The sequence below is a fragment of the Chiloscyllium plagiosum genome, unplaced genomic scaffold (genome assembly GCF_037043375.1).
Source record: "Chiloscyllium plagiosum isolate Xiang-an unplaced genomic scaffold, Cpla_swu_hap1 HiC_scaffold_35, whole genome shotgun sequence".
In the NCBI taxonomy this organism is placed as follows: Eukaryota; Metazoa; Chordata; class Chondrichthyes; order Orectolobiformes; family Hemiscylliidae; genus Chiloscyllium; species Chiloscyllium plagiosum.
Genome location: NW_028270173.1, coordinates 31080817 through 31100090, shown reverse-complemented (window position 1 = coordinate 31100090; position 19274 = coordinate 31080817). Strand labels below are relative to the sequence as shown.

The following is a 19274-nucleotide window of genomic DNA, read 5'->3' as shown; positions in this document are numbered from 1 at the left end:
GATTATTTTCCAGAGTTCGATAGATCAGTTCCTGCGAATTGGAGGGTGGCTAATGTTGTACCACTTTTTAAGAAAGGTGGGAGAGAGAAAGCAGGAAATTATAGACCAGTTAGTCTGCCCTCAGTGGTGGGAAAGGTGCTGGAGTCTATTATAAAGGATGAAATTATGACACATCTGGATAGTAGTAACAGAATAGGTCAGAGTCAGCATGGATTTATAAAGGGGAAATCGTGCTTGACTAATCTTCTGGAAGTTTTTGAGGATGTAACTCTGAAGATGGACGAGGGAGATCCAGTACATGTAGTGTACCTGGACTTCCAGAAAGCTTTTGATAAAGTCCCACATAGGAGGTTAGTGAGCAAAATTAGGGCGCATGGTATTGGGGACAAAGTACTAACTTGGATTAGTATTTGGATAGGAAACAAAGAGTAATGATAAACGGCTCCATTTTGGAATGGCAGGCAGTGACCAGTGGGGTACCGCAGGGATCAGTGCAGGGACCACAGCTTTTTACAATATATATTAATGATATAGAAGATGGTATTAGTAATAACATTAGCAAATTTGCTGATGATACTAAGCTGGGTGGCAGGGTGAAATGTGAGGAGGATGCTAGGAGATTACAGGGTGACCTGGACAGGTTAGGTGAGTGGTCAGATGCATGGCAGATGCAGTTTAATGTGGATAAATGTATGGTTATCCACTTTGGTGGCAAGAACAGGAAGGCAGATTACTACCTAAATGGAATCAATTTAGGTAAAGGGGCAGTACAAAGAGATCAGGGTGTTCTGGTACACCAGTCAATGAAGGTAAGCATGCAGGTACAGCAGGTAGTGAAGAAGGCTAATAGCATGCTGGCCATCATAACAAGAGGGATTGAGTATAGAGGCAAAGAGATTCTTCTGCAGCTGTACAGGGCCCTGGTGAGACCACACCTGGAGTATTGTGTGCAGTTCTGGTCTCCAAATTTGAGGAAAGACATTCTGGCTATTGAGGGAGTGCAGCGTAGGTTCACAAGGTCAATTCCTGGAATGGCGGGACTACCTTACGCTGAAAGACTGGAGTGACTGGGCTTGTATACCCTTGAGTTTAGAAGGCTGAGAGCGGATCTGATTGAGACATATAAGATTATTAAAGGATTGGACACTCTGGAGGCAGGAAACATGTTTCCGCTGATGGGTGAGTGCCGAACCAGAGGACACAGCTTATTAATATAGGGTAGACCATTTAGGACAGAGATGAGGAGAAACTTCTTCACCCAGAGAGTGGTGGCTGTGTGGAATGCTCTGCCCCAGAGGACAGTGGAGGCCCAGTCTCTGGATTCATTTAAGAAAGAGTTGGATAGAGCTCTCAAGGATAGTGGAATCAAGGGTTATGGAGATAAGGCAGGAACAGGATACTGATTGAGGATGATCAGCCATGATCATATTGAATGGTGGTGCAGGCTCGAAGGGCAGAATGGCCTACTCCTGCACCTATTGTCTATTGTCTATTGTCTAATCTAGTCCCACTTAGACTCACAGAGTCATAGAGCTGTACAGCACAGAAACAGACCCTTCGGTCCAACCCGTCCATGCCGATCAGATATCCCAACCCAATCTAATCTCACCTGTCAGCACCCGGCTCATATCCCTCCACACCCTTCTATTCATATACCCATCCAAATGCCTCTTAAATGTTGCAATTGTACCAGCCTCCATCACATCCTCTGGCAGCTCTTTCCATATATATGTACCACCCTCTGCATGAAAAGGTTGCCCCTTGGGTCTCTTTTATATCTTTCCCCTCTCACCCTAAACCTATGCTCTCTAATTCTTGACTCACCCACCCCAGGGAAAAGACTTTGCCTATTTATCCTATCCATGTCCATCATAATTCTCTAAACCTCTATAAGGTCACCCCTCAGCCTCCGACGCTCCAGGGAAAACAGCCCCAGCCTTTTCAGCCTCTCCCCATCGCTCAAATCCTCCAACCCTGGCAACATCCTTGTAAATCTTCTCTGAATGCTTTCAAGTTTCACAACATCCTTCCAATAGGAAGGAGACCAAAATTGTACGTAATACTCGAACAGTGGCCTAACCAATGTCCTGTACAGCCGCAACATGACCTCCCAGAGTAGTCAATACTCTGATCAATACAGGAAAGCATACCAAACGCCTTCTTCACTATCCTATCTACCTGAAACCCCACTTTCAAGGAGCTATGAACCTGCACTCCAAGGTCTCTTTGCTCAGCAACACTCCCTGGGACCTTACCATTAAGTGTATAAGTCCTGCTAAGATTTGCTTTCCCAAAATGCAGCACATTACATTTATCTGAATTAAACTCCATCTGCCACTTCTTAGCTCATTGGCCCATCTGATCAAGGTCCTGTTGTAATCTGAGGTAACCTTCTTCGTTGACCACTACACCTCCAATATTGGTGTCATTTGCAAACTTACGAACTGTCCTCTTATGCTCGCATCCAAATCATTGATGTAAATGACAAAAAGTAGAGGACCCATGACCGATCCTTGTGGCACTCCACTGGTCACAGGCCTCCATTCTGAAAAACAACTCTCCACCACCACCCTCTGTCTTCTACCTTTGAGCCAGTTCCTGTATTCCATGAGATCTAACCTTGCTAATCAGTCTCCCATGGTAAACCTTGTTGAATGCCTTACTGAAGTCCATATGGATCACATCTACTGCTCTGCCCTCATCAATCCTCTTTGTTACTTCTTCAAGTTTGTGAGACATGATTACCCACGCATAAAGCCATGTTGACAGTCTTTGCCTTTCCAAATACATGTACATCCTGTCCCTCAGGATTCCCTCCAACAACTTGCCCACCACTGATGCCAGGCTCAGTGGTCTATAGTTCCCTGGCTCATCCTTACCACCCTTCTTAAACAGTGGCAGCACTAGCCAACCTCCAGTTTACTGGCACCTCACCTGCGTCTATCGATGCTACAAATATCTCAGCGAGAGGCTCATCAATCACCTCCCTAGCTTCCCACAGAGTTCCAGGGTACACCTGATCAGGTCCCGGGGATTTATCCACCTTTAACCGTTTCAAGACATCCAGCACTCCCTCCTCTGTAATCTGGACATTTTGCAAGATGTCACCATCTAGTTCCCTACATTATGTATCTTCCATGTCCTTTGCCACAGTAAATACTGATGGAAAATACTCGTTTAGTATCTCCCCCATTTTCTGTGGCTCCACACAAAGGCTGCCTTGCTGATCATTTACGGGCCCTATTCTCTCTCTCGTTACCCTTTTGTACTTAATGTATTTGTAAAAACGTTTTGGATTCTCCTTAATTCTATTTGCCGAAGCTATCTCATCTCCCCTTTTTGCCCTCCTGATTTCCCTCTTAAGTAAACTCCTACTGCCTTTAGACTCCTCGAAGGATTCACTCGATCTATCCTGTCTATACCTGACATATGCTTCTTTCTGTTTCTTTACCAAATCCGCAATTTCTTTAGTCATCCAGCACTCCCTATTCCTACCAGCCTTCCCTTTCACCCTGACAGGAATATACTTTCTCTGGATTCTTGTTATCTCATTTCTGAAGGCTTCCCATTTTCCAGCCATCACTTTACCTGCGAAAAGTTGCCCCCAATCAGCTTTTTTGCCTAATACCGTCAAAATTGACATTTCTCCAATTTCGAACTTCAATGTTTAGATTTGGTCTATCCTTTTCCATCACTGTTTTAAATCTAATAGAATTAAAATATTCTGGACCCAAAGTGCTCCCCCACTACACTCAGTCACCTGTCCTGCTTTATTTTGTTGGACACACTTCACAAATTCCTCTCCATCTAAACCCTTAACACTATGGCAGTCCCAGTCTATGTTTGGAAAGTTAAAATCCCCTACTATAACCACCCTATTATTCTTACAGATAGCTGACATCACCTTACAAGTTTGTTTCTCAACTTCCCTCTGACTATCAGGGGGTCTATTATACAATCCCAATAAGGTGATCATCCCTTTCTTATTTCTCAGTTCCGTGAAAATAACTTCCCTGCATGTATTTCCGTGAATATCCTCCCTCAGTACAGCTGCAATGCTATCCCTTGTCAAAGACATCACTCCCCCTCCTCTCTTGCCTCCCTTTCTATCCTACCTGTAGCATTTGTATCCTGGAACACTGAGCTGCCAGTCCTGCCCAACTCTGAGCCATGTTTCTGTAATTGCCATGATATCCCAGTCCCATGTTCCTAACCATGCCCTGAGTTCATCTGCCTTCCCTGTTAGGATCCTTGCATTGAAATAAATGCAGTTTAATGTATTAGTCCTTCCTTGTCCCTGCCTGCCCTGACTGTTTGACTCACTTCTGTTCTCAACTGTCCCAGTCTCAGATTGATCTCTTTCCTCACTATCTCCCTGGGTCCCACCCCAGCACCTTACTCGGTTAAATTCTCCTGAGCAGCTCGAGCAAATCTCCCTGTCAGTATATTAGTCCCCTTCCAATTTTGGTGCAATCCGTCCTTCTTGCACTGGTAATTCCACACACACATCACCCTCTGTCTGAAAACGTTGCCCCTGAGGTCCCTTTTATATCTTTCCCCTCTCACCCTAAACCTATGCCCTCTAGTTCTGGACTCCCCCACCCCAGGGACAAGACCTTGTCTATTTGCCCTATCCATGCCCCTCATGATTTTATAAACCTCTATAAGGTCACCCCTCAGCCTCCGATGCTTCAGGGAAAACCACCCCAGCCTATTCAGCCTCTCCCTATAGCTCAAATCCTCCAACCCTGGCAATGTCTTTGCAAATCTTTTCTGAATCCTTTCAAGCTTCACAACATCCTTCCGTCTTCCCTTTTTATGTTGTTGTGTCCCCAGCGCCCTCTCCTAGCACCAGATCCTGTCTCTGGGGACTTTATCCCTCACTGCCACCATGTGCTTTAAACCAACATAGTGTCCTGCACTTTCAGCTGCCAGTCAGAAGCAGTTGTGGCTGTGAGAGGCCTGTATATAACACTCTCCCTGTGGCTGCATCCACCCCCATCTCTATTGAGGGTTTTCAACTCCTTATGTACTGTAACACTCCTTTCTTTATATCTGCACACTGGATCTCTAAAACAGCTCTCTAGTGTAGTATCTAAGACCTCTCTGTTCACATAGTCATTCTAGACTGGTGTCTTCTCTCTCATTGACGTCATAGTCAAGTAACAATTATGTAAATTGATTTACATAAATCTTACTTTTTCAGCATTTACATGTGAATTTATTCCATGTCAGGGACCTTCACATGTTAATATAATTGACTGAAACATAACGTTAAAAACACTCTGCACCTGTAATAGCTCAGATTTTTCTATTCACTCAGGGGCCTAGCATTTATTGCCTGTCCCTAGTTGCCCCCTTGAGAGCTGCCTTCTTGAACCGCTGCAGTCCACCTGCTGTAGGTAGACCCACAATACCATTAGGGAGGGAATTCCAGGGTTTTGGCCCAGCGACAGTGAAGGAACAAGTCAGGATTGTGAGTGGCTTGGAGGGGAACTTGCAGGAGGTGGTGTTCCCATGTATCTGCTGTCCTTGTGCTTCTAAATGGAAGTGGTTGGGGGTTTGGAAGGTTCTGTCTGACGATCTTTGGTGAATTTCTGCAGTGCATCCTGTAGATGGTACACACTCCAGCTACTGAGCGTCGGAGGTAGATGGAGTGGAGTTTTGTGGATGTGCTGCCAATCCAGCGGGGGATGCTGAGTCGTGGGTGGTGTCAAGCTTCTTGAGTGTCATTGGAGCTGCCCCCATCCAGGCAAGTGGGGAGTATTCCATCACACTCCTGACTTGTGCCTTGTAGATGGTGGATAGGCTTTGGGGAGTCAGGAGGTGAGTTCCTCATCGCACTGTTCCCAGTCTCTGACCTGCTCTTGTAGCCATTGTGCTTATGTATCAAGCCCAGTTAAGTTTCTGATCAATGGTGAACCCAAGGATGTTTGACAGTGGGGATTCAGTGATGGCAACACTGAATGCCAAGGGACAGTGGTTAGATTGTCTCTTATTGGAGATGGCAAAAGTGAGGACTGCAGATGCTGGAGATCAGAGTCTAGATTAGAGTGGTGCTGGAAAAGCACAGCAGGTTAGGCAGCATCCAAGGAGCAGGTAAATCGACGTTTCAGGCAAAAGCCCTTCATCGGGAATTAAGGCAGGGAGCCTCCAGGATGGAGAGATAAATTGGGGGGGGGGGGGTTGGAGCTGGGGAGAAGGTAGCCAAGAGTGCAATAGGTAGATGGAGGTGGGGATGAAGGTCAGAGAGGAGGGTGGAGTGGATAGGTGGGAAGGAAGGTAGGACAGGTCATGGGGACGGTGCTGAGCTGGAAGGTTGGAACTGGGGTAAGGTTGGGGGGAAGGGAAATGAGGAAACTGGTGAAGTGCACATTGATGCCCTGGGGTTGAAGTGTTCTGAGACGGAAGATGAGGCGTTCTTCCTCCAGGCGGGTGGTGAGGGAGTGGTGGTGGAGAAGACCCAGGAACTGCATGTCCTCGGCAAAGTGGGAGGGGGCGTTGAAATATTGGGCCACAGGGCGGTGTGATTGATTGTTGCGGGAGTCTTGGAGATATTCCCTAAAGCGCTCTGTGAGAAGGCATCCAGTCTCCCCAATATAAAGGAGACCGCATCGGGAGCAACAGAGGTAGGGTGGGAAGAGATGTAATCCAGGTAGCTGTGGGAGTCTTACTGGAGATGGTCATTGTTTGGCATTGGAGTGATGAGGGGATTATTATGCACACCAAATTGCAAATAACCATCCCAAGTACAGTAATATGGAAAGATAATTACTTGTATTGAAGCTGTTCCAGTCAATATCGTCATCTCATTGTTCATGTTTATGAGGGAGTTAAATATTTTGTCGTCATAATCAAAGCGATCTCCAAATAGAATGGAACAGATAATATTGCTCACGGCCGAATTCAAAATCTGTGCTGTTTCAAAAGGCTGACCTGTGAACAAACATAGTATTTCAGAGAAAAACTAAAGCTGGAAATACCACAAACACTTCCAGTATTGTTGTCTTTTAAAAAGCTCAAGTTAGATAAGATGCAGTTTGCTGATACAAGATTCTATCTGTGATGGAATCCCTCACGACATATTGTACACACTTTGTGCTGGGAGCCAGCATTTTATGTGAATCGAGGGTCAGGATTAGGGTGATTTCAGTTCAAATCGGCTCCAAAGCTGCTACTTTTGATTGTTCCAAAATCTTAGATTCTCTTTCACCAAGGTGACTGCACTGAGGGTCCATCAAATGGTACTGGGGAGCACAACAATTGCTCATCAAATCTTTAAACTTCCTGGACAATTCCCACTGTGGTAATGTTCATAAATCAATACTCTTTATGAATCATTAAAAACAAATGTTGTGTGACCAAATTATTTTGAAAAAGAACTTCTGGCCAGGAATTTACTTACCTTGACCAGTTCCCCTCCTTTCCTGCTTTGTTAAACATAGGAGGTATGGTTAGTAAGTGCACAGATGACAGCAAAATTGAAGGTGTAGCGGAGAGTGAAGAAGGCTACCTCAGAGTACAACAGGACCTTGATCAGATGGGCCGAGGAGTGGCAGATGGATTTTAAATTAGTTAAAGGTGAGGTGCTTCATTTTGGAAATTCAAATTAGGGCAGTACTTGTACACTTATTGGTGAGGTCCTGGAGAGTGTTGCTGAACAAAGAGACCTTGGAGTGTAGGTTCATTGTTCCTTGAAAGTGGAGTCACAGGTAGATAGGATAGTGAAGAAGGCATTTGGTATGCTTTCCTTTATTGGTCAGAGTATCGCGTCCAGGAGTTGGGAGGTCATGTTGTGGCTGTATAGGACATTGGTTAGGCCACTTTGGAATACTGCATTCAATTCTGGTCTCCATCCTTTAGGAAGGATGTTGTGAGACTTGAAAGGGTTCAGAAAAGATCTACAAGGATGTTGCCAGGGTTGGAGGGTTTGAGGTATAGGTTAGGCTGAATAGGCTGGGGCTGTTTTCCCTGGAGCATTGGAGGCTAAGGGGTGACCTTATAGGGGCTTATAAAATCATGAGGGGCATAGATAGGGTGCATAGACAAGGTCTTTATCCCAGGATAAGGGAGTCTTTTCTGGAGGCAAAAGTTCAAGCTGAGAGGGTTAAGATTTAAAACTTGCCTAAGGGGTGCCCTTTTCACAGAGAGTGGTGCATGTATGGATTGAGCTGTCAGAGGAAGTGGTGGAGGCTGGTACAATTACAGCATTTAAAAGGCATCTGGATGGGTATATGAATAGGAAGGGATTAGAGGGATATGGACCAAATGCTGGCAAACGGCACAAGAATAGGTTGGGATATCTGGTCAGCACAGACGAGTTGGACCGAAGGGTCTGTTTCTGTGCTGTACATCTCTATGACTCTGTGACTCTAAAACAGACAAAGGATATTTCGAATCTAACCTAACTTAAAGTGTCCAATAGTGGTGAAAGGCTTTGTGAATGGAGTACATCACACAGGGACTACTCATCCTTGGTGTGATGAAGCTGATGATGGAGTTTTGAACTGCTATAACCTTTAGTGTAATTAATGTCCATCAAAGGCCAGTGTCTCTGGGGCCTGCTAACATTTGACTGCCCCAACAGTATTAATGCAACTGAAGGAACCTCACTTTTAATCAAGTGAAAATCTTTTGTGTAGATGTCAATTTCGAGGGAACCATGAATCCCAGCATGTCATGACCTACCAAGCACTCACCCTTGTGACTCTCAAACACATTGACAAGAAAGCTGGCCTCTTCACTGATCCTGTCTTCAATGGATTTCTTGCCCATGCCAAAGCCTCGGAGAGCTGAGATCACAAACTTTCGGTTCTCCCGCCACAACTTCCCGTCACTGAATATCACACCTGAAAGTGACACACGAAAAGCTGATCAAATATTGTACACGGGTTCTGCTGTGAGTGCTGCCAAACCCCAGGTTTCTAACACCCTTTCCTTTCCTGAGAATTACACCATTCTACAACCAAGAGGAAGGTCATTGTATCCATGAGTGCTCTTTGGGGGAGTGAGCCCATTAGTCTAACCTCTCACTTGTCATTCTCAGTGTCTGGCCTATTCCGTTTGGATGTTCCTATTGACCCTGCTTCCACCACTCTCCCAGGCTCTGCATTCTCCATGGTAATGAGAGACTCAGAACCAAATCTCATCCTCCCCCTGATTTAATTTTAACAATAACCCACCCAATTTCAGTGTCTGTCAGTTCTCTCATTATTGAATCCCTCACACTGGGAAAAAGCTTATCTCTATCCACCCTGTCTATACCCTTCTTGATTTTGTAGACCACAATCAGGTCCCCCCTCAATCTCCTTTATTCTAATGAAAGCAATCCTAATCTACTCAACCTTTCTTCACAGCTAACACCTTCCATCCCAGGCAACATCCTCGTAACCCTTCTCTGCACTCTCTCCAAAGCGTCCACATCCTTTTGGTAATGTGGCGACCAGAACTGTACACCGTATTCCAAATGCAGCTGAACCCAAGTTTTGTACAATTTTAACATGACTTGCCAGCTCTTATACTCAATACCCCGTCCGATGAAGGCAAGCATATCATATGTCTTCTTGACCATTCTATCCACTTGTGTAGCCACCTTCAGGGTACAATGGACCTGAGCTCCCAGATCTCTCTCCATTTACAGTATAGTTTGCTCTAGAATTAGATCTTCCAAAGTGTATCACCTCACATTTGCCTGGATTGAACTCCATCTGCCACTTCTCTGCCCAATACTCCAGTCTATCTATATTCTTCTGTATGCTTTAGCAGTCCCTTATGCTTTCTGCTACTCCACCAATCTTCCTGTCATCTGCAAACTTACTGATCAGACCACCAATGTCCTCTTCCAGATCATTTATGTATATCACAAACAACAGTGGCCCCAGCATTGATCCCCGTGGAACACCACTGATCCCTTTCTCCATTTTGAGAAACTCCATCGACTACTACTCTCTATCTCCTGTTGTTCAACCAGTTCTTTATCCACCAAGCTAGAACACCCTGCACACCATGTGACTTCACTTTCTCCATTAGTTTACCATGGGGAACCTTATCAAACACCTTACTAAAGTCTATGTGTCTGACATCTACAGCCCTTCCTTCATCTGTCAACTTGGTCACTTCCTCAAACTCAGTTAAGTTGGTAACAGATCTCCCCCACACAAAACCATATTGCCTCTCACTGATAAGCCCATTCTCTTCTAAATATAAATAGATCCAATCCTCAGTACCTTCTCTCACAACTTTCCCAGCACTGACATCAGGCTCATTGGTCTGTACTTACCTGGAATATCCCTACTAACCTTCTTGAACAGGGGGTCAACATTAGCAATTCTCCAGTCCTCCAGCACTTCACCTGTGTTTAAGAATGCTCCAAAGATATCTGTCAGGGCCCCAGCTATTTCCTCTCTCGCCTCCCTTAGCAACATGGGATAGATCCCATCTGGTCCTGAGGATTTGTCCACCTTAATATCCTTTAGCCTACCCAACACATCCTCCATCCTTATGTCAAGGTGATCCAGAGTAAACAAACTCCTTACCTCTAATCTCGACATTAATCATGACCCTCACCTCAGTGAGCACTGATGCAAAGTAATCACTGAGAATCTCACCCATTTTCTCAGGTTCGACACACAACCTTCCTTCCTTATCCATTAGTGGACCAACCCTTTCTCTAGTTACTCTCTTGCCTCTTATATATGAACAAAAGGCCTTGGGATTCTCCTGAATTCTGCTCACTAAAGTTATTTCATGACTCCTTTCAGCCCGCTTGATTCCTCATTTAGGATTGGGCCTACCCTCCGATATTCCTCCAAAATGTGTTCTGATCTGAGCCGTCTGGAACAGCTTCCCTTTTCCTCTTGGCTAGTCGCACAATTTCTCTGTCATCCACAGTTCACAAATCTTGCCTTTCCTATCACTTGTTTTCAAAGGGACATGCCTATCCTTCACTATCTTCAACCTAACTTTGAAAGCCTCCCACAAATCAAATGTGGATTCTCTTCAAATAGCTGTCCCCAATCCACATTTTACAGCTCCTGCCAAATTTTGATATAATTGGCCTTGGCCCAGTTTAGTACTCTTCCCTTAGGACCACTCTCATCTTTGTCTACGAGTATTCTATTACACAATTGTGGTCACTATTCCCAAAGAAGTCCCCCACTGCAACTTCTACCACCTGGCCTGGCTTATTCCCCAACACCAGGTCCCATATGGCCCCTTCCCTTGTTGGTTTATTGACATACTGCTCTAGAAAACTTTCCTGGATGCTCCTTACAAGTTCTGCCCCATCCAGACCTCTGACACTGAGTGTATCCCAGTTAAGATTTGGAAAATTAAAATCTCCCAACCCCACTATGCGATTGCCTCGACATCTTTCCATAATCTGTTTACCTATTTGTTCTTCTACCTCACATTTACTGCTGGGAGGTCTGTAGGACAGCCCCAACAATGTAACTGCCCTCTTCTTATTTCTCAGTTCATCCCATAATGCCTCACTGCTCAAGCCCTCCATAGTGTCCTCCTTTAGCACAGCTGTGATATCATCCCTGACCAGCAATGCAACTCCTCCTTCCTCCCCCTTTTACTTCCCTCCCTGTCCTGTCTGAAGCATCTTTATCCTGGAACATTTAGTTGCCAATCACGCCCTTCCTTCAACCAAGTCTCTGCGATCGCAATAACGTCATACTCCCAGACACCAATCCAAGCCCTGAGTCCATCTGCCTTACCAACTATACTCCTTGCATTAAAGCATATGCACCTTAGAACACCAGTTCCTTTGTATTCATCTGCCCTCTGCCTACTCTTCCCCTTGGTAATGTTAACTTCATGATCCTGTTCCTTTCAGTCTCTATTTTCTACCTTACTGTCTATTAGTCTTCTCTTCAGCTTCCCAGCCCCTTGCCACATTAGTTTAAACCCTCCCCAACAGCAGTAGCAAAAACTCCCCCAAGGACATTCGTTCCAGTCTGGTTCAGGTGTAGACGGTCCAATTTGTAATAGTCCCACCTTCCCCAGAACAGGTCCCAATGCCCCACAGATCTGAACCCCTCCCCCCTACACCATCCCTCAAGCCACATGTTCATCCTACCTATTCTTTCATTTCTACCCTGGCTAACACGTGGCACTGGTAGCAATCCTGAGATCACTACCTTTGAGGTCCTCCACTTTAACTTCTCTCCTAGCTTCCTGAATTCTGCCTTCAGGACCTCATCTCGCTTTCTACTTGTATCATTGGTGCCAATGTGCACCACGACAACTGGCTGTCCACCCTCCCCTTTCAGAATGCTCTGCAGCCGATCGGTGACATACCTGACCCAAGCACCTGGGAGGCAACATACCACCTGGGAGTGTCGTTTTCAGCCACAGAACCACCTATCTACTCCCCTGGCAATAGAATCCCCTATGACCATGGCCCAACTAGTCTTTTTCCCGCCCTTCTGAACAGCAGAGCCCACGATGGTGCCATGATCCTGGCAACTGCTGCCCTCCCCTGGTGAGCCATCTCCCCAACAGGATCCAAAACAGTATACCTGTTTCGGAGGAAGATGACTGCAGGGGACACCTGCACTGCCTTCCTATTCTTTTTCTGCCTTTTGGTCACCCATTCACTGTCTCCCTCAGCAATTCTAACCTGCAGTGTGACCAGTTCACCAAACGTGCTATCCACAACCTCCTCAGCATCGCGGATGCTCCACAGTGAGTCCATCCGCAGCTCCAGAGCCGTCATGCAGTCAAACACGAGCTGCATCTGGACACAGGCACAAAAAAAAGTGCAGTGGCTTGTTACTGATTCAGACCAATACGGGAGGGATGAAGTTCCCAGGGATATCTCAGAAACAGCAAACGGATCATTGCTATTCAGGAACTGAGCCGAGCTTTCTGATATCTGATATTTGTCACAGATATATATTTCATAAAGATACCGGGGAACATCTTATTTCAACACCATCTGAGCAAACGGGCAAATGGGTTAACCATCTTATCTCAGACACCCTCTTCAAGAATGTGGCACACCTATCCAATCATCTTAGACACCCTCTTCAAGAATGTGGCACACCTATCCAATCATCTTAGACAGTCTCTTTGAGAATGTGACACACCTTTCCAATCATGTCACACATTTCTGAAGCCACAGTACTCCCCTCACACAATAAACGGGGCAAATTTGACAATTGTCAGGTTAATAATGGCAGTGAGAGACAGATGCAACATGGAAAATTAATAGGAGGGCTGATTGCTTTAATGCAATTGATGTGGATTCAGGGACTTCCAAAACACATTGGACAAAATGTCATGCTGCAGGCTTGTTGCCAGAGTAACGCCCCATGGAATAAAAGAGACAATGACAATGTGGAGTTTGACCATGTGGGAAATTAGACACTGCTGCGATTGCAGGAAAGTTGATTGCAGGAAAGTTGATAGTGGGAGTTGTCCAAGGGTTGGTCCTGGGACCAATGCGTCTCTTGATACATATTAATGACTAAGACTTAAATGGACAGGGCACAATTTAAATATTTGAAGATTAAACCAAAATTGGGACGTATCCTGAACAGCGATAATGATAAAGGAGATGCAAAATGAATTAAAGGATGCAATTCTGAGGGAAGTGCAAGTACAGAGAAACTGGGAGAACTGAGGTTAGGAGTCGGGAGGTCATGTTACAGCTGTACAGGACATTGGTTAGGCCACTTTTGGAATACTGCGTTCAATACCTACTTGGCAGGGAAGATACCATGGTCAATTGGTGTTCCTGCTGTAGGAAAGATGTTGTGAAACTTGAAAAGGTTCAGAAAAGATTGACAAGGATGTTGCCAGGGTTGGACGATTTGAGCTACAGGGAGAGACTGAATAGGCTGGGGCTGTTTTCCTTGGACTATTAGAGGCTGAGGGGTGACCTTATAGAGTTTTATAAAATCATGAGGGGCATGGATAGGGTAAATACACAAGGTCTTTTCCCTGGGTTGGGGGAGTCCAGAGCTAGCGGGCATAGGTTTAAGATGAGAGGAGAAAAATGTACGCAGGACTAACTTGGATGGGTATGGAGTGATATGGGCCTGGTGCAGGTAGGTGGGACTGGGATATCTGGTCGGCATGGACGGGTTGGACCGAAGGGTCTGTTTCCATGTTGTACATCTCTATGACTCTTTGACTCTCTGAGTTGTTCAAGCAAATGTTACATTATACCTTGTTCAGAACACTTGGTGCTGTGTCAGATTGTTCTGCTGGCTTTCAGCTCTCTTAAAGGTACAGTACACCCACATCTTCATAACAAGGGTGAGAAATTTGGAGAATAACAAATCGAGAGAGGAACTGTGCCAGAACTCTGTTCCAAAATATTTCCTCCTATTTTTATTTTTTTTTCTTTATTCATCCACGGGATGCGGGTGTCACCGGCCAGGCCAGCATTTATTACCCATCCCGAATTGCCCAGATGGAGTTAAGAGTCAACCACGTTGTTGTGGGTCTGGAGTCACATGTACGCCAGACCAGTTAAGTAGGTCAGATTCCTTTGCAAAAGGACATTAGTGAACCAGATGGGTTTTTCCAACAATCGACAATCTATCCCTGTGATGCATCAAGTTGAGAGAAATGAGGAGGACACCGAAGAAAAAGACGAAGTGTCAAGTTACCAGTTCGGAATGAATAATCGTCAAATATCGGGATGGGTGGCCTCCCACTGAATTGATCAGCGTGATTCACAAGAGCGTCTTTCACTGCGTCATAACCAGTCAACACCACTGCCTTCAGCGGCCCAAGCTCCACTGAAAATACATTTCCATATTTCTCTGCGAGCTAAAAAAAGAGAGAATTGTTTCATTAAGGTTTCATTCCTGGTCAGCTGTAAGAGGGAGAAAACAGATGAGAGAAAAATGGACAATTCCTTCAGCTTTAAATCCGAGCTCCCCAATCCGGTCCAGGGTCACATCTGTTCTGTTGTCGATTCCAGCAAAGTGACCCACAATTTGCATTCCACCTGCTTGACCCCCTGAAAACCACAAATCCATTCCATTTGCCGCTACAATCCATGTAAACGGATTGAAATTAGTCTGTTTTTAAAAAAATGCCCGACCAGCGAATCTGATATTTTGGCTGTGATCCCTCGCCGATAGCAAATGGGAACAAAATTTATGTAAATCAAACACTGGCAACATTGTGAAAATAATTATAAGTGACTTTGAGGAGGAAATGTTATCAGATCGATTGGACAGCAAGTCTTTAAAAATATAAGTTATCCCCACGCTCAATGGGACTAACCAACAGATGCTGTTCCACTTTGGAGTTGGATAAGTGAATGAATAGGAAACGTTTGGAGGGAGATGGGCCGGGAACAGGCAGGTGGGACTAGATTACTTTGGGATTATGGTCAGCATGGACTGGTTAGACTGAAGGGTCTACATCCGTGCTGTATGACTCGATGACAAAAACCCACATAACCTTCTCCATTCCTCCTCCATTCCCTCCTTGTCTTTCCCTGCAATCCACAAATATTTGATACCCAGTCATGATTTTAGATTCAGTTGCCCCACATTACCATGAGACCATATTCTCACATGGCTTTCTACACCAGCATCTCACTGATCTTGCATTCACAGACAGACACAGTGACAGTAGTTTACTGCAATCCCCCTCACGCTAAATGGAAGTGATATCTTATCATTTGCTTTTACTCGATGATGTGGAGGTGCCGGTGTTGGACTGGGGTGAACAAAGTCAGAAGTCACATGACACCAGGTTATAGTCTAACAGGTTGTTTTGAAATCACAAGCTTTCACAGCGCTGCCCCTTCACCTGATGAAGGATCAATGCTTTGAAAGTTTGTGACCTCAGATAAACCTGTTGGACTGGAACCTGGTGTGAGGTACGCTTTTGCTCTCGTGCTGGCTGTCTCTTCCAATTCTCTGTTTACCTTGTGTTTTCCTCTGTAGTGTTATCTCCTTATTCTAATCCCCCTGAAAAGTGAATCTGAATCCTCCTTTCCTTGTGTTTCTTGTTATCCCAGTCCTCCTCATTGAGCCTCTCCTGAGCCCTCACCTTGTGCTGGTTTCAGCCTTCGCTTGGCCTTCCCAGAGGCCCCATCGCTCTCACTAGTCCCTCAGGGGGCCTTCCTCACTGCTCGCCAGGACCTCCTCGACTGTCTGGAGACTCCAGCTCTCCTGATGCAGCATGAGGCCTGCAGGCTGACCCACACAATGTCAATGCCCCTGTCCCCCGGGAGCTCCCAGCCCCACCCGTGTACCACAGTAATGCCGGCTGCTGCTCCAGCTCCAGAGCTGCTGCAGCTGGCAACATTTCCTGGGGGGTTCCCTCCACGGAACAGGATGTGAACCCCACAAAGACTGAGATGTCCCACCACAGCTCGATGAGGTAGTATATCACAGAAATCAGACTTCAACAAATAAAGATCCACCAGCGACTCACTTCCCTTCCCATTGCCCTGAAGTTATTTTTCAGGAAGGTTTATTCAAATCTTCTACTAGACTCTCACTACGAAGGTGTCTCAGGTTTTAACTGGTTGAAAAAATCAGCACGCTTTAATGTTATTAGCTCTGGTCACATACAGTTAGATTTATTCCCTGTACGTAATTAGCTTAATTTTGAATGCAATTATTGATATTTTTAACAACTTATTCAGAGAAAATAATCAATTTCTTTAACAGATAAGGACACACCTCTGGAGCAGGTTGGATTTGAACCTGATATCACTGATATAATAAACCATCAAATCCGCTTTAGGGCTCCTGTAGTGTCCCTCCCCCTGTACCAGAAGGCCTGGGTTCAAGCCTCACCTGCTGCAGGGGTGTGCAGTAACATCTCTGAACAGGTTGGTTCCAAAACAAGTCAAATAGGCTTTAGGGCTGTTGTGGTACAGTGGGTAGTGTCCCTATCTCTGGGTCAGGGGGTTATGGGTTCAAGCCTCAGGTGTTCCAAGAATGTGTGCTACCATCTCTAAACAGGTTGATCCTGACAGCTGTGACACTTTACTGACAGTTCTGGCCCACTGTATCCTGACCTTTGACCTCGTTTTGAATCATGGGGAAAATAAGAGCGCAGAAAGAGGCCATTCAGCCCATCGTGCTCCAATTCCCTTTGAAGAAAAGCTCCAGTCAGCTTTTGGGTTCCTGTGGCGTAGTGGTAGTGACCCGACCTCTAATCCAGGTTCCAGGCTTTATCTCAATTATTGTGACTAGGTTTATTTTTAGTTAACTAAATCAAATAATTACCAGCTTATTCATGCTGTGTAAATTGTTGTGAGGCGATATACCTTTGCAATTGTTTTTCCTCCCACTGAGTCCCGGAGCAAAGTCTGAGCAAAGTTCAGAGATCGCAGGCCCAGAGATAACAGATTCCCTGATCACGGATTCCAGATCTGTTTCAGGCTCTCTCCTTTTACGTCTCTCTCGGTCTCTGTGAGCTTCACCTTGGGAGCTGTACCTTCACACCGCCCCATCCCTCAGACAGTCCCCCAGTGAAGGATTCTCACTTACCCCCATGAGAGACCAGTCCAGCTTCTTGAGGTCCAGTTGGTGCAGGTTTCCGATCAGAGGAAGCGGGGTCGGTCCAGGAGGGAAATTCCTGGGAACTCTCCGCCGAATTACAGACACGACCAGGAAGAGAAAGAGGGCCAGCAGCGATAGGGCCGAGGTGTAGTCTGTGGGGAAGAGCTTGAGGAGAGCCATTGTGCCCAAGTGCCCACACACTAAGTGGAGCCACTGGTGTTCCTGATGTTATAATGTGGGCCGTCCTTCACTCCAACCCTCCACTTAATAGTTCTCAAAGAACCGCCTCATTTTGCTTCATCGCCTGTGTCTCTTTAACCCCCACCTTGCTGTGTGCTGGGCTATTTAATTAAACAGGTCGGTGTACATTCCCGGCGGGGAGTGGTGTTCAGGCACAGCAAGATTCCACTCAGAGAAAGTGCTGTCAATTTTCACAGCTGACTCTGGCTGAGCTTGTCTGGACAGGTTAACCTGACGTTATTTTATGGTAAGACTCTCATTCCCGGGATACGGGTTTCGATGAGATGTAAGGATATCTCCTCACCTCACACACATATAGCAAAGCAGGGAATTATATCTCCGCAGGTCTGCTGTTCCAAAGCACACCTTAAAGATTATTGACATCCATGTGATGAATCGTTGCTTGGTAGTACAGTCTTGAGTATTCATAATAAAACAGACATTCTACTGAGGACTTGTACAAGTTGTAGAGTCATACAACATGGAAACAGATCCTTCGGTCCAACCAGTCCTTGCCGACCATATTCCCAAACTAAACTCATCCCACCTGCCTGCGCTTGTCCATATCTCCAAACCATTTCCTATTCATCTACTTATCCAAATGCCTTTTAAACTTTGTAACTGTACCCATGTCCACCACTTGCTCTGGAAGTTCATTCTACACACAAATCACTTTCTGTGTAAAAGAGTTGCCTCTTTTTAAAATCTTCCTCCTCTCCAATCCCTTCCTATACATGTACCCATCCAGATGCCTTTTAAATGTTGCATTTGTAACAGACTCCACCACTTCCTCTAGCAGCTCATTCCATGCACGTATCACACTCTGTGTGAAAAAGTTGCCCCTCAGATCTCTTTGATATCTTTCCCCCAAACCTATGCCCTCTAGTTCTGGATTCCCGTAGGGAAAAGACTGTGTCTATTTATCCTATCCATGCCCCTCATGATTTTATAAACCTCTATAAGGTCACCCCTCAGCCTCCGATGTTCCAGGGAAAGCAGCCCCAGCCTGTTCAGCCTCTCCCTATAGCTCAAATCCTCCAACCGTGCCAACATCCTTGCAAATCTTTTCTGAAACATTTCAAGTTTCATAACAGCCTTCCAGTAGGAGGAAGACAAGAATTGAATGCAGTATTCCAAATGGGGCCTAACCAATGCCCTGTACAGGCACAGTGTGACCTCCCAAACTCCGATACTCAATGCACTGACCAATAAAGGTCAGCATACCAGATGCCTTCTTCACTATCCTGTCTACTTGGGAAGGAATATTACAGTCCCAATTCTCCTCTGATGCTGAGATGCTGTCACTTCTACTCAGCAATTCCAGAACGAGGGGAACCAGGATTTTCGACTAGATGAAGATGACTGGCAGAAGCTTGTGAATTTGGTTTAACTGTCAATGAGATCAGAGAGACTGAATGGCGTATGTAACTATGTTACAGAAGGTGCTTTTGCACTAGTGTTTACAAATGTAACCCTCGTTATGCTGCGGTGTAATCACACAATGTTCGATGTACTCCACAAAGACTTCCAGGCATTTCA

The 19274-nt window shown here is 45.5% G+C and overlaps 1 protein-coding gene across 1 annotated transcript in view; it reads right to left on the bottom strand.

Annotated features, from left to right (window-relative positions):
- LOC122547002 (cytochrome P450 2K6-like) overlaps nucleotides 1-17739 on the bottom strand; it is a 47138-nt gene extending 29399 nt beyond the window's left edge. Inside the window, exons 1-4 of the mRNA XM_087979466.1 lie at nucleotides 17484-17739; nucleotides 14628-14790; nucleotides 8700-8849; nucleotides 6776-6936 (exon numbers count right to left, since the gene is read on the bottom strand). Coding sequence (XP_087835592.1) covers nucleotides 6776-6936; nucleotides 8700-8849; nucleotides 14628-14790; nucleotides 17484-17675 — 666 coding nt within the window. The 5' untranslated portion in view covers nucleotides 17676-17739. The remainder of the gene's footprint in view (nucleotides 1-6775; nucleotides 6937-8699; nucleotides 8850-14627; nucleotides 14791-17483) is intronic.
- Between the last annotated feature and the right edge of the window lie 1535 nt (nucleotides 17740-19274).